The 15,912-nt window shown below is 39.1% G+C and overlaps 1 protein-coding gene across 12 annotated transcripts in view; it reads right to left on the bottom strand.

The window, feature by feature from the left end:
• Positions 1–15,912, bottom strand: part of HECW1 (HECT, C2 and WW domain containing E3 ubiquitin protein ligase 1) — a 250,824-nt gene that overhangs the window by 52,633 nt on the left and 182,279 nt on the right. For all 12 annotated transcript variants that reach the window (XM_041714544.2, XM_041714543.2, XM_041714540.2 and 9 more), the window contains 4 exons: positions 10,536–10,686; positions 6,110–6,240; positions 3,401–3,522; positions 378–563 (listed from right to left, as the gene is read on the bottom strand). In XM_041714544.2, coding sequence (XP_041570478.2) covers positions 378–563; positions 3,401–3,522; positions 6,110–6,240; positions 10,536–10,686 — 590 coding nt within the window. The remainder of the gene's footprint in view (positions 1–377; positions 564–3,400; positions 3,523–6,109; positions 6,241–10,535; positions 10,687–15,912) is intronic.

Below are 15,912 nucleotides of genomic sequence, written 5' to 3' on the forward strand. Positions count from 1 at the left end.
ATGTAAACAAGACAGGAGAGAATAATATTATTGGGAAATGCCGCTTTAACCTATTTGGTGGATCCAAAGGTCAGTCAGCAAAGCTTCATTTGAGGTAGACACACTGAGTCAAATTTTGCAGTCACAACAGATCTACTCTGGCTCAAACTTTGTTGTCAGTCCAACGCTGCCTTGCTTTGGTACAATAGTCTACAGAAAGCTAGAAACGCTTTGAAACTTTGAAGCTTTTTTCCTGCTTCTAAAATAACTCCCCTTGCTGCTTGTGTTGTTTAAACCAAACTTTCACTGATTTTGAGTCAGGAAGGAAGGAACTTTTAATAATCATGTTGTCTGATGTGCTGTGTTAAACAAGTAATTTGTTTTGCTGGCACTCTTACCTTGCCCTGCTGGTCAGTTTTTATCTCCCAGCCACGAGGAAGCTCCAGTCGGGTATCAGCAAACATGTTGATAAAATTTACTAGGTCTCTGTTGTGCTGATACCGCTCAAAATTACGAGCATCTCTACGAATCTTCAGAATCATGTGCTTCAAGCAGGTACTGTTGGTGAAGACTCGATAGGCACTCTGTGAGATGGATAACAGATGGGAAGAAACCCAGTTCTGATGTCAAAACATATTTGGTTATTTCATGGGCCACATGCCCAAAGAACAGAAACAAATCCTGCCAGAATCAAGAAACACTTCCATCTTATTGTTTTGATTTGAATGACTACTTTATGTGCATATGCAGAATTAAGAAATACAATCTGGAAAGTGAACCATCCCGCACAGTTTGCTTGTATAAGAACTGCCTTTTTAATGCACTTCAAAAATGGTCAGATGAAACATCACACACTCAAGGCACATGTAGTTGACCCTTTCACTGCTTTTACTGGTCAACAGAAACACTGCTCGTGTGCCTTGGCAGTGCCAGAGAGATGCAGACAGCTGTGAACATATGTTTTTTTTAAAATTAAAATGAAGATGTGCGTGATAGGACTCACGAACTTAAGAGGACCCCAGTGCAGATGTCTCCATATGAGCTTGCTACCTTTTTTATAGTGACTGTACAGCCACAGGGCAGGAACAGACACTTTTTAATTGTCCATTTTTGGAAGAGGTGAATTGTTTCCTGGAATGGAGTATTTGTTTCTGCGATGACTACAAAGCTTGTCAGATGGAGACACTTCCATGAGTCCAATGAATGGCACCCCTCAGGCAGCAAGTTTTAACTCACTATGGACATTAAATACACCTCTAGGGGAATGTGGCCTGAGGCAGCTCAAGGGAGTGAACTGATCTGATTGCAGAATAGGGGTCCAGTGAACTGTATTGGTTGTTCAATGTGTGCTGCTCAGTGTGTTCAGTGATAGAGCATCACAAAATAATACTTTTGCTAACAACACACAGGCCCATTCACAGGCTACTCTTTGAATCCTTCACTTCAGGGAAAAGGCTCCTCAAGACAGAGTAGACTCAAGACAGAGTCACAAAAATCTCCTGAACCTTTTACTAGAGAGAAAATTAGTGTCTTGGTTTGCTGGTCAGCCCAAAGGATTGATTACTCATTAGAGTAATAAAGATCACTGGAAGACTCCAGTCCTAAGTGAAGTGAGCTCCAGTGTGCAGACCTGGAATATGTCCAGAGAATCTGACCCAGCAGCTTTGAATTCTCAATTTCTATACATGTTTAGTGCATTTTAACCACTATAATTCAATAAAACATCTACAGGTATAATATTTTTTATGTAAGGATTTATTGTGGTGACGCCACTGAGAATGCTCCCTGTAGCACAAGGCTCCTAATTATGGCAAGGGCTGGTAAATGTTATGAAATCACAGAGATATGATCTCTGTCCTGAAGATATGACCTGCTTATAACCCAGGAAATCTTCATGGTCACAGATTTTTAAGATCCTAGCCTACTACATAACAAAAGTTGTATTGTGATCTAATGACTGCCTTGAATATCTCTAAGCTGCACTAGGGAAACAAAGAGTGTAATGTAGTTTTATCTCTTAATAGAAATAAAATATCTGAAAAATAAGAGCCTTGCCCTTATAACTCTAACTGCTGGATAATATTTTCCAATCCCAACTTCAGTGGCATAATTAATAGCTTGAAATTTTAATAGGGGCTTGTGGTTAAAATATTACACTTGTGTTAAGGCAAAAGTTATGTGGGCCATTATTCCTGTACAAGTGGTATCTGTATGACCATTTGACAGATGTTTTAATAGATTATTCTGGTTCTCACATTAGAGACAAGTTTTTAAGACAAAACTGAAGGCCTCTTTCTGCTTTTTTTAAATTTCAGTGACTAATGAAATTGGGATTTAGTCTCTTCTGAGCTGTTCTTTACACAACTATGGAATCAGTTGCTCATTTTTCCAACAACCATGCTGGTCAAAAATTACATTGCTCCCAGCTATAAATCATCATATATCACCCTCCTAATGGAAGAAATTATCTGCACTCCATAACCTAGTTCAGGGAATGTCAGATGAGTTAATACAGCCCCTCCTTGTCAGGATCTCATGGGTGATAATCTCTGGCAGATGCTTGGAGATGGATGGCTGGCTTCAAACCACAAAATGCCACAGCCAAAACCTGATGTCTGCAGTTAGCTAAAAGGCTGTGCTGAGGCAACTCTCAGTGTTTTACTTTATCTTTCTTTTGAAAACGAAAATCATTGCTACCCAGAAATGGATGACTTCCCAAATAGCCAGAAGTAACATTTAGATGCCTTGTTGAACTAAGTTCCAGATATGGCAAACTAGGAGTGCATCTCCTTGTGGGACTGCCCTATCTGCTTCCTCCTGATACTAGATTTTTCTCCACTCCCCTCCAGGTTTGCAAGAAAATGTGTGGTTTTACTGCACTAACGGAAAAAAAAATCATTACTTGAATTTTGAAAATTTGTTTTTATTTGTGTTTTTTTTTTCAAAATAGCTACACTGACACAAGTCAGTATTTCTTTCACTCATGCTTGCCCCCTTTTTGGGAATGCAAATTGCAAGAGTTAATTTCTTTCCCTCTGTTTCCCTTGGTGATATCTGAGTAAGAATTGGTGGTATCTGAGGAAGATTTCTCAGGATGTTGGATCAAAAGACAACAACTTCATTGCCTGCAGCAACAGAATCAACCAAGCTGAAACCAAGGGTTCCTGCTTGTTCTGTAAGGATAACATTAATGAGCTTCTCTGTAACATGGACACTCTTGTGTGAGGCAGAATCCCAGCAAGAGCCTCCTTGGAGCAGCCTGGCTGTAGCGTCCCCAACCTGGTCTGGTGCTCAGAAAGGACAACTGAGCCCCAAGTCACACAATTCAGATTCACTGTGCATTACCCCTGAAGGAGAATTAGTTTTTGAGCACTGGGACTCAAAAATCAATAGTGTGAAAGAGCAAATCATAGTTACTCACATAGTTTGCATGCAGCACGGTGAAGAACTCAGGATTGGTGATGAACTTCACAGCTGGAGACTGCAGCAACAAGGTGATTTTTTGAGAATTCACAGGAGAAAGGGAACCTTCCCTCCTAATCTCTGGACAAAAGGAAAAAAAAGAAAAAAAAAAACAAAACTAGCCACAGAATCTTATTAATGTAGTGGCAAACACAGTCTATTATTTAACCTTTCAGAAACAGCTGCAGAAGTGATGATATAAAAAAGCCACTACCTGCCCAATGCACCTACCTTGGCGTTCCCAAGACAAGCAAACTGATGGATGTCCTTATGTTTAGTGGTGCAGTATATACCACAGCAGTGCAGGAGCTGGATAGTTTCCTGAACTGTAGATTATGAAACTCTGTGTCAAGTCTGCTGCTGTCCCCAAGTATAATGTGACCACAGCAGTTTTCACCAGCTGATGGTTTAGTACAGTCACCCAGGTCCATTCTGGTTTCCCCTACAGCCAATTTTAGAGAAATCTGATCTCCCAATCCAGCATTACCCTTTACTTTAATTGCACTGGCTTTGAAAAGTCCAAGGACTTGGGGACTTGTATGGTAAAGAAAACAAAGCCAGACACAATTGCATTATTTTTAATCTGCATCAATTAATGAAGCACAGGAGCTGAACTGAGCATTGGGAATGTAACTCTGTAGAGGTAGAAACTCCTGATGCTCTTTAGCTACCAGAAAAATTCTTCCTACCATTGAATTATGGCTTTGGTGCTCTGGCATTTTCAAATAAAACTACATTTTATTTGCAGTCCAAGAAAATTTGATGCAGATGTCATCAAGAGAATAAATAAAATTTCACTTTTTTTTTTCTTATCAGTTATAAATTATTTTTTCTTCTTGCTGCACACATCATACTATTTTATCCATTTAAAACTGCAGACTGGATCAGTTTCTGGAGTTAAATTGATTTATATTTGCTTAGAACCTGGATTAATGTGCCTTAATTGTATTTCTTCAGATATTTTTCATTTAAATTAAATGACAAATAACAAATGTATAGTACGGCAGCTTTTTTTTCCCTAATGTGTTTACACCATCATTAACCTTCTAATTCTTAGAGTTTTATGCAATATTGATGCCTTCTTCCAAAAGCAAAGCAATTATCTATAGCAAAAACCATTTCCTCATAACTTATGATAACATTTATCACACTGATTAGCTCTTTGGGTTTAAAACAAAAGGGTGCATGTTAAATAATCAACTGAACTAAATACTTACTGGTGGCAACTCCTATTAAATTACTATTTTATTGTCTATGATACTAAATGATTATGCATATTACAAGTAATGGCTACATTATTTATAAATACTAATAATACAATGTGTACCTCATTTCCACTTCTCCGACATAGAGAACTGGGATCTCCTTTTAAGATCTACTGTAGGTAGAAGTCTCTCTTTAATTGCAATACAAAAGATGGCAATGAAACTTTGAGCATCAAATGTTAAACATTCTTGGCCAAAATTGATTTTCAAGCTAAAATAACCTAATGGATCAAAACAAACAAAATTGAATATTTTTCTAAACTTGTTAAGAATTTTTTTATTTCTCTATGTATTTTTTCCTCTTCAAAATGGAAAACTAAGAAAATTTAAGCAGACACTGTGCTGGTTCTCTCCCATTACCAATCCTCTTTACAGGGGGACGGCAAAAGGATAGCAAGAAGTTGGATTTACTCATGGCAGACAATACAGAACACAAAGTTTGGTGGAGGTTAAGAGTGATCCAAAGGAAGACAATTGGTCAATCATTTTGCTGGTGCTAACAAAGCAGAGAGTTATTTTTGCATGGTCTCAAGTTGCATAGTGAGCACTAGACTGATTGCTGATACTCCCTACTTGAAACAAACACTTACGACTATGGTTTCCTAAATGTTTTGAGAAAACATTTTTGGTAGGAGTGTGATTACCACCAAAAAGAGTAGAATAGACCCCTGCCATCCCATCCTGCCTTGAGTACACATTTTCCTCTTCTTCTTTGTAGTGATCCTCACTCTTGTCTCCTTATCTAACAAGCCAGATTAAAGATCCAGTCTAGCTGTAAATGACAAGGACAAGAAGCCAGGCTATTTTTCAGGCAGTTTAGTTCTCCACCCTGGTTTGAGGTCCTGTCACATAAATTAGTGGTGAGCAAAAAGACAGCTGTGCCTTCTTTGGTGACAGCCCACGCTTAGGTCAGCTTACAGCTATCACAAAACCACACCTTTAAAAACCACAAGTACTTCATACATGATGCCAGGGCCACTGCAGGTGCAATCACATGGGCAAATGTGGCAGTGCAGAAGCCAAGCCTAGAGAAAACAAACTGCAAATGCCCCAAGCTAAAAATCACATGGCTACAAAAATAAGACAGCACTGTTTTTGCAACTACTAGGTGAATATATTCACCTAGTAGTTGCAAAACACCTCTTTCATTTTCATTTCAAATGGCCCTTTACTAAGGCAAAAATGCTTTGTCTGTCTTAGTAGTTATTAAAGAAGAACTGAAACTGTTGTATCCAGCATTGTGCTTGTAGCTTCACATCTAAAAACTGTATCTTCAGGTCTTTATTTTTTTTAAATAGGTTTTTCAACTTGGTATAATAAAATTTCAGTCTCCCTAGAAATGCAGATTTCTCCAGAACTGAATGGTACTGAACACACCTCTCAGAAGCTTTGTTGCCCCATACCTGGGCTTGGCTGGGAAGGCTCTGCCTCAGAGTCACTTCCTCCTCCAGTGGGAACTCTCTCCACCCTGTTGTTTACCACAGCATCATCTTCAGTCCTCTCTGTTGCGATGGTTCGCTGGATGTTTTGGTACCTAGATGCATGCATAGAAAGGAACAACAAGATTTAGTTAACAGAGGTGCTTTCTGCTTTCTGGTTGCTTTCTGCTTTAACAACAAGCATGTTTCTGAATGATTCCAAAATTTCTATCTTCAGTGTACAACAGAGTAAGAGCATTGCTGACTCTTGCAGCTGGTGCAGCTGCTCACATTTGGGCCAACTAGTACTCTGCAAACTTGGCATTTTTCAGTGACTAACAAAGAGCCCCAGAGGGTGCCAAGTCAGGACTACTCAAACTTTAAACACATATTTAGGCCAGTGTTGCTACTTCAAGCCTTCCCTTTAAAACATCTGGACACCTGGAACCCAAAACTAGAGGTGGATCATGGTTCCTCCTCTCATTTAGCCTTAGGAAAGCATAACCAATGAAGTAAGGATCAATCCTGTGATGCTCTGGGTAACCTTCAGTCTTTCTTATTAAATTACTGGAGGCACATACTGAACCCTGAAAATAAATCATCTTTACCTGATGAAGAATAAATAGCCTGGAGTATTTTGAATTCACAGAAATCAAATTCTCCTTAACTTGTTCACTCACAGTGTCAGATGAATTGGTGAACATGTTTTCTTTGGTTCTACTGGCAAATTATGAACATGTCTTATGTGTATTATAAATGCATTTTTTACAGAAAGAGAAGGAAAGAAAAATAAAGTATAAGGAGAAAGAAAGAACTAGAAAGAGAAAGAAAAGCAAAGCTAGAAGACAAATGCTCTTAATTATTTTAATTAGCTTTTATTCCATCCTGATATTCTTAATCCTTCTTTCTTCATGGCACTTCTGTGTGTACTTGAAATAGGATGGCTTTACTGCCTGCTTTTAATCTGATCCAGCATTGTTTGTCTTTAATTTTTCTGACTTACGCTCTTTGCTTTCCCCAGCTCAAGCTCTGACTTACAGATTTTACTTACTTTCTGTGTCTTTATTTGTTAATGCACACTTTATTCCAAATTAGAAGTTAGCCATGAGTAAGTTCCTCAAAGTGACACATGATCATTAAAGGCAAGAGTTAGGGTTTGGCTTTTTGATATCTCAAAAAATATAATCTCCAGTAGCTCACTGCAAGCCAATCTTAGGCAAAAGGGCTGGAGGTAATTAAGAAAAAATAATTAAACTTTTAATATATTTATACTAAACTTTCACAATGCTACATGTCCCCCTCCAGTAATCAAAGTCATTTAAAGCTACATTTGGTGTATATTTTGATAGTTTTAAGAAAACATCTATCTTTACAAGGAAATTCTGACAGCAGGTTTTGCAACAGCATGAATTTAAACCCTCTGTTTTAGACCTACATTTTGCAGCTTTATTCACTTGACTGCAGGCAACTGAATGAAATTTCCATTCCAGTACTGCAGGAGTTTTACAACACCCACATGCAATAGAAGGGAAAGGAAAAACCAACCACAAAACCCCCCAGGTTCATATAAACAAGGGATATAAGCACACATATAGAAAAACCCTGTACCTTCAATTTAATTAGATGGTAGAAAATCCCCACTGGCAAACCTCAAAGAGCAACAGCAGCTGTATGCCAACAAAAGGCTATGCATTTCTTTTGCATCTCAATACTATAAAATCACCTTATATAAATACCCAAAAATGCCAAAGTAATTGGGGAAAACATTGGAAGTGCAAAAGTTATGGGAATGCCTCTGGAAATTTCAGTCTCCTTTCAAAGTGATTTGTCAAAGAAATGGAGCTTAAGAAATACCATGCTGTGGCTGCCCTAACCATGATGGTTATAATTTTTAATGTTGATTATTATCTTTCAAACTAATGCAAAGACAAGTCTAGACATACATATGCTGCAAAGTATCTTTTCAAGAGCTTGAACAACAAGGGCTGTTATCTACTTGACCAACAAGTAAGCAAGCCAGGTAGTGCTCCGGAAAATTAGCAAGAGCCTTCAAAATAAGAAGCATGGATGTTTCTTCGGTGTTTTCCCAACACCTAGATTCCAGTTTTGCATTCCCAGTATTCTCAAGTGGCTTGTACAGCTAAAGGGAAGCTTGGAGCACAGAAGGAAAGCAGGACTAGGTTTAATCACAGCTATGGGTTTTTTTTCAAGCTGAATTTCCAAAGTTTTGTGGTTTTGGCCGGGCTTGAAATACCAAGCTTCCTTGTAGTATTTTGGTCGTTCCATTCCCTTACACAAATTAAACCAGGAGGCCAAAAGTAAATCTGTTTAAAAGAAAAGCCACCAAGCTTTTTCAAACTGCTGACTGATGTTGAATCCAAATCTTGTTTGAGGTTAGAGCAAAAGTTCAGGCTGCTGTTAATTCTATCAGCAAGGTCTATGTTTGCTGTTGCCTCACCTTAAATGGCTCTCAGGTGTGTTTGCTGAAAAACATTTCAAATCATTAAGTTTGAAACACAACAAAACAGAATTCTGAAATGAGGGTTTAAAACAAAGTCCATTCCTCCACAGTGTTGATAATAACTGTGAAAAGTAGCTATCCTGACATTCCTGAAATGTGGAGACATGAAATATCTGAAATTAGATTTAGGACTAGAATAACTTGAAAAAATATAACAGCCAGGTTAAAACTACAAAAATTACTTGCCACTGGGCAAGTACTCAGGACATTCAGTATGAATCCCTTTTATTAGTATCTTAGGAAAAGTTCACAGGTAACAATAGGAGATCTTTCTATTCAACTTCTCAAATCAATAGAGCTCCTTGGCAGAGAGGAGAGAATCCTTAGTCCCAAGAAGCCATGACATTTCATGTTTAATAACCTGCAAAGTCTCCAATGGAACTTGCATAAGTAGAGACTTGCCACTGCTGAAAACTCCATTCTTCTCCCTTTGTAACTGGATATATGAATACTAAAAATGGAGAGATTCAAAGAATATCAATCTTATTAACTCTCAATTCCCAACCCAAACCAGTGATAATCAAGTAATACCCAAGACAGACAGCCTACATGAAAACACTGAATAATATGAGGGAAGGAGGTCACAAAGACAATGGCTACGCTTCACTTTCTGCTGTGATAGCTGGTTTAATGATTAACCTGCATTAACTAACAGAATGGTAAATCACTCTAATAAGCATTTATTGCTTTCATGGTTGTTCTGCACTTCCATGAGTTCAACCTCAAAAGAAAAAGAAAAAAAGAAAAAAAAATTGGATGTATCTCCACAACAGCATTCTGGTTTCTGCGGCAGATAACTTGCTTAAGTGGTAGCCAAATAGCCTGAGCTTTGACATGGCTAAAATCCCTCTTGAAGACCAGTGCTAAATGGCAGAGAAGTCATGTAAATACCTTGAAAGAATCTACATTAAACATTCACTTTCTCAAGGTTTTTTTTTGTGCTTGGTTTTTTTTTGCTTGTTTTTGTTTCTGTTTTTGTTTTTTTCTATTAACATGGCAGTTTGAGGCTTTATGAGCAAACCTATAATGGAAACAAATACTGAGCATGTTCTCTCATTTCTGCAAGACATAACACATGCTATGAAATACTACTCAAAATAATGCATTTTGGTAAAAAAGGATTATTCTTCAAGAGCGTTTTGATGGTGTCAGTTTAAGTTGGCCCAGTTCTCCCAGACTGCCTCATTAAGGGCACAGCAGCTCCCAAACTTTTCAAAGTACATTGAAAGGAGCACTTTTAAACTCTGCATCCTTCTCTCAGCTGAAGATCTTTCTCTTAGCATAGAAGAAAAGGACAAAAAGCTTTTGTGGCATTTTACATGCTATAATTAAAATATAATTTCAGTCTTGCTTATCCTTTTCTAGAAATTGCATCATTATAGTAAGCAGGGAATTAAAAAAAACCCCAAACCCTCTTTTTAAGCAAAAATGGAAGATTTTTGACCAACTGATTATTTTTTTTTCTTTCCTCTTAAATTTAGTATAAAAAGCAAGCAGAAAAAAAGAAGAAAATTATAAACAAATCTATGTGTGGACTAGTCAAAAAAAGCTAAAATCTAAACGATGTTAAAAGGTATCTCAGCCAGCTCAGAATGAACTGACAGATTTACAGGGCCCAATGCAACACTAAGCAGACCTGTCTACCTCTGGAAATGTGCACGGTCCTATTAGAGCAGGGCTCTGCCCTGGAAAAGGAGACAGACCTTTCAACAGGCCTAATTAGCTTGAGTAGAAATGCCACACGGACATGGCAGCAATTCCAGTCAGGTCCCAAAAAGCTTTGCAGCACAGCACTGGGTGCTGACCCATCAATACCACTGCCACAGTTAAGTAGCAAAAGTGACTCCATTTTGGAAGAATACTCCCATCCCTTCCAGTGCAAGTGCTCACCGGCGGTTCAGCTGCTCCATTTGCTGGATGGAGCCAGACCTGTGGATCCCGTCCGGCGTTGCTGCGGCTGTGGGCCGCTGCCACGTGGTGGTGCGGTTGACATGATCCACGTAGAACACTCTCCCATGGCTGTCTATCCGAGCTTCCCAATCTAGGGTTGGAAAAAAAGGAAGGGGTGATGCTGTCAGTGGGATGCCTTCCAGGAATCCTGCGTGTGGGAGGTATATACAGACACACACACAGACACACAGACAGGGTATATACACACAGGAGATACTATATATATATATATATAGCCTACATGCAATACATACCATGTGTATATATTCAAAGTACACATTCAAGTGTGTATATCTATTATTTGCTTGTCTATATATACATATATGCAGTATATGCATATACAGAAATATTTCGTCCATAGCACACAAGAAGGCCATGGAGTTCACTACCACAGCACATGAAAAACTAGTGACACAAAGGGGCTACATTTTTTAAAGGATAAGGTAATTTTTCAATTAGTGATACTGCTTGGCTGGATTCACTGCAGGTCGGAGCAGCCACAAAGAACCGACCCTTACAAGAAGATTACATCTGAACTAATATGGCAAATTCCATTTTTTCCTTTTTGTTGTGTTTCAGAACAAACATGTTTCATTTCTCTCCCTTTTGCAAAGTGGCTTCAAAGGACAGCATAGAGCAATTAAAGGCTTCGCTGAAAACTGATCACAGACTCTTTGGACATACCTTAGAAATCTCTCTAAACAGAGAATTGCTCTCATGAATGCAAACTAGACTGAGAGTCTGCAGAATAATATTGAGCCTTCTATCACTATTGTTTTCTGCTACTGTTACTGTACTCCCATGATTGAAAACAAAAAATGATTTTGTATATGATGGCTTGTGGAAAATGGTAATGTTGATAAAAAAAATAGTTTGTAACAGAAGAAATTCAGAAGTGAGTTAGCTAGCAAAGCCATTTATCAAACTGGTTAGAATGCATGGAGAAGTGGAACAAATTAGGCTTGCTAGTTTCATATTCCCACATGACCCGTCAGCTGATGTAAATACATGCAGATACTTTCTACACGTGTTTAGATGCAAACCTCATTTGCATTCACACACAAATCCACATATGGCGATTACCTTTGAGGGCAAACACTTCCTCATATTCTTACTATGATACCATCTTCCCTGATGAGTTCACTCCTCCTATGGTTTTCTGCGATCAAATTCAGGGTCATCTGAATTTCATACTTTATGTATTTCACTTCCTATTCTCTAAGAGCAGGACGGAAATTGCACCTTTTCCTACTATATTTGAAAATGTATGCTTCATGACCAGTTCCAATCCTTTGAATGTTGGCCCTAACTAAAACTACTTCCCATATTTGATCCCAGACAAGTGTAGGCTATCTGAAGTCCATGGCTAGTTGCCCCTGACAGCTGAATCCCACAGACCTTAAAAGATGGGTGCTGGGAGAACTTGGAGAAATTTTCTGTAAGACTTCAAGACAAGAAGAGCCATAAACACATGCATTGCTTCTTTCAAAGCTATCACAGTCCTTAAAGACACAAACCCTATAGTCACACCATGGGCACACATGCAGCATCTCTCACTGTGAAAATCACTACATTATTTAAGGAGAGGACTCTCTCTTCCTCCTCCAAAGTTTCCCAAGGATGTGGTAGCTGTTTCGAGAACAAGATCACAGCTTTGTAAAAACCATGTATAGAACATAAGACAGTGAAAAAAGCACATCAAATACAACATATGCACATTGAGGTAAACCAGACTGACACATAAGGCAGGTCGAAGGCCAGAGCCTTGCTGAGCATGCTGGCACTGGTGGCAGGTGTACCACTGTGGGTGGGAAATGGCCCTTCTGGAGCTATGCATTATCTGCAGTATCCTCAAGGAAATAACCTTGACCAGATCAAAGATGATCCTGCTCAACATCATGAAGATCTTAATTTTCCTTGCTGTTTTCTGGCAAAGAACGAATCCTAGCCCTCACTGCACACTACTGCTGTACCTGTTAGCAAGTTAAGAATGATATGGGTGGACAGAAAATTAGGGGCTTGTAAGCAGTGCTGTAGAACCACACTCTAGACAGCCTACAGAAGACACCAATTGGTCATATTGGTCTAAGCCTGCTGCTGGACACTTAGCAAGAATAAATATATCCAATTACAAAGCCAAACAAGGTTTTATAATAGATCCCTGTGCACCATGAGTTCTACAGCTCTCTATTTTGCACTAAGTAAATACAACTTGGAGTTCCTAAGCTTCTAAGCATGATATTTGGAAACTTAGGAGCAAGGAAGCTTGTCCAGAACTTGGAGATCACAGTGAAAACATCAGGTCAGAGTGGAGTTTATCTTCAGGAAGGCTAACTCTGTTGGATGTGTCAGACATACAGCAGCAGTATGTACAGACACTGTCACTACACCTGTCAGTGAGTGTTGCTTTATTCACTGCTTTACAGGTATGTCCACCTGAAACCATGAGCTGACACCGGCATGCTAAAACATTACAAACTGTGTTTCTCATGCCCCTTGCAATAGTATTTCTAGTCAGCTGTGTAACTCTTCTTTTTGTTACCTGAGAAGGCTGTCAGAGGGTGGCAGGTACAACTTTAGTTGTATGGAGGTAGCAGGTGTACTTCCTACCTTCCCATAAGACAGCCTGTAAGTCACACAAGTCACTGAAGCTCTCTGAATATGATACCAGATTTATGGACAGATGGATGGATACCTGCACAGTGAGACAAACAGACTGCCAGGTGAACAGACAGGCAGAATTCTGCTTCCAAGCTGTGCTCAAGTCCCTTCATGCTGCTTCAGGGGCAAAGGTGATCTGGGACACAGCCAAATTTCCTCAGGGTCTTTTGTTAAGTTTTCCAGGTAAAATAAGACTGTGACTACTACAAAGACTAACCTCTATCTAACCTTCACAGTAAGAGCATGCTAGAGCATGGGCTAGGGATGTGAGAGTACTGGTTCTGTTCTCCAGTGATCCTCCTCTACCAGCCAAGCCATATTTCACAGCAGCCTCTGAAACTGCTCTGATTTCTATCAAAAGATGCAACTTTTTCTGGCAGGATCATGAGGGCAAAGAAAATACATTGTCTTTTCCTCTCCAAGCTCAGCCACACCTTCAGCAAAGAGCAGCTCTGAATTGGGCACATGTATTTTTCTTGGCTTCAGTTCTGTAGGGTTTCCAAACACAGGCATAATAAGGGGTGAATGGTAATGCTGTCATGAGGCCGTGCAAACACCGCAAATCTTCTGTTAATCTCGTATCAGACTTAACCTTCAGACCGGTCATTATGAAACTCCTACATAAATAATGAATCTATTATCTTTATTTTCCCAAATAAAACTGTCTGAAATTAAATTTCCTCCCCAAGGCCAGCTGTTGTGGGGTTATAATGAAATCAAGCTATTCAGAAAACTATTCAAAAGAGAAAGAAGACTGTCCAGAGGATTCTCCATGACTGAAATAAAATCAGTCAACACTGAACTTGCAGCACTGGCAGATTACCTTCACCTCTACTTATAGATGGAAGCCAACATTGCACATGAGAAGTAAACCAGCTTTGATCACATAACTTAGGTTTAAAATATAAAGTTTTTTCCTTTCACATGATTGAAGAACTATTTATCTAGGAGCTATTAAAGATAGCAATACTGAATTTAAGGAGATATTACAGGCACTGAGATAACAATACTGAATTTAAGGAGAAGAAAAATTTCTAGATTAAGGCTATGGTTTTTATTTTGAAATGGCAGTAGAATTCCATGGAGAGTTTTTGGAAGTCAGTTTCCTAAGTGATATTATTCAATTCAACTTTTTTTCCCACTCAGAGTTAACTTATTACATCTATTCCTATTAAGACCAATATATTTAAGCCCACAGTGTCAGCCTTTATTGCAAAAATGGTGTTAGATGCTAATGCTGAAACAGAATCCTACAAAGGGATATCACCTCTGTACTTTATCATCCATATTGCATTTCATGTCCTTACACCCTGTCATGAAAGCACTTGAGAAAACCAATGGTAGAAATACTTGCCTTTTGAGGATAACTATAAGAAAGAGGAAAAATGTATTAAACTGGTGCTGGAAGAACATGGAATAGATTTACAGTATATTCTGTTTACCTGAGCTGGTGTTAGTGTGCTATCATAAAGTCATCTAATAGGGAATGTGCCCAATCCACAAAGTGCTACGGTAAGAGTGGGAGGAAGAGAAATATTTCCCTGTTACAGAGGTAACCGTTCCCATTTCATCATTCACTGGCAAGCCACAGTGGGACTCTAAAGAGACTTTATTGGGCTAAAGGCATTTGAATCATTCATGCTACTGTGAGGCTGACGCCAGCATTGGGGCTATTTTCAGCTCAGGGAATACTGACAGCATGGTTGGCAAACGATGAATTATTTTTCAAGGGCACCATAGGCCAAATAAGTGTGTTCCCATCTTGGGCTTTGACGAAAATAGACTGCTTTGTTTGTATGCTTAGTTGTTTTTGTGAGGCACGGCACATTCAGGCTGTGAAATCCTGTGCTCAGTCGAAAGGTGATCAGCCGCACGTTGCAGGGCACAGAGTGCGCTCTGCTGGGCTCCAAACGCCAGTGCAAGAAGCAGGATAATCCTTCGGGAATTCATAAAGGAAAGGCTACAGAGAAGTAAAAACAACTCCAGCAATTGCTTTGGTGTTAAAAATCCTGTACTATCAGGCTGCTAATCTATTACAATATTTAAAACCCTCTCACTTTTATTCAATGCAAGTGTAGAGTCCACTACAGTGCATAATGAACATAAAGTTCACTGATTATCAAACCCAAGGACAGTATAACAAGACCACTGTACATGAATTGCCTTTTCCCAGCTTCTTCTGGTTTGGTTCAGATTTGGACCTGTCTGTCCCAGGAGCATCCTCACTGTGAAAGGGCTGCTGCTGGACCTGCACGCAGACTTGACAGACCACAGGGACTACCATCCCAAACCATCTTTGAAGCTGGTTACAGAAAACCTGGAGACAAACGTTACAGAAAAATCAGAGTACTTTGCTGATACACCATCCAGAAAGCCTTATAGCCAGGCTTCCAGAACAACTGACAGATCCCAATCATTCAAGTCTGAACACACTGAGTGGAAAAAGGAAATAATACTTTCATTTCAGGGAAGAAGATGGCCCAAGGCAGAGAGAGAGGTTATGGAGCTTGTCCAAAACAACATGATAACACTTGAAGTCAGGATCAAATAAGGGAAACAAAAGGGCATATTGCTTGCATTTTGGAGAATGTATATACAGAACAGACAGGGTTCTTCAGAAAGACATACTGGCCTCTACACTGTTTAACAGGAAAAG

The sequence above is a fragment of the Taeniopygia guttata genome, chromosome 2, assembly GCF_048771995.1.
Source record: "Taeniopygia guttata chromosome 2, bTaeGut7.mat, whole genome shotgun sequence".
NCBI classification, from domain to species: Eukaryota; Metazoa; Chordata; class Aves; order Passeriformes; family Estrildidae; genus Taeniopygia; species Taeniopygia guttata.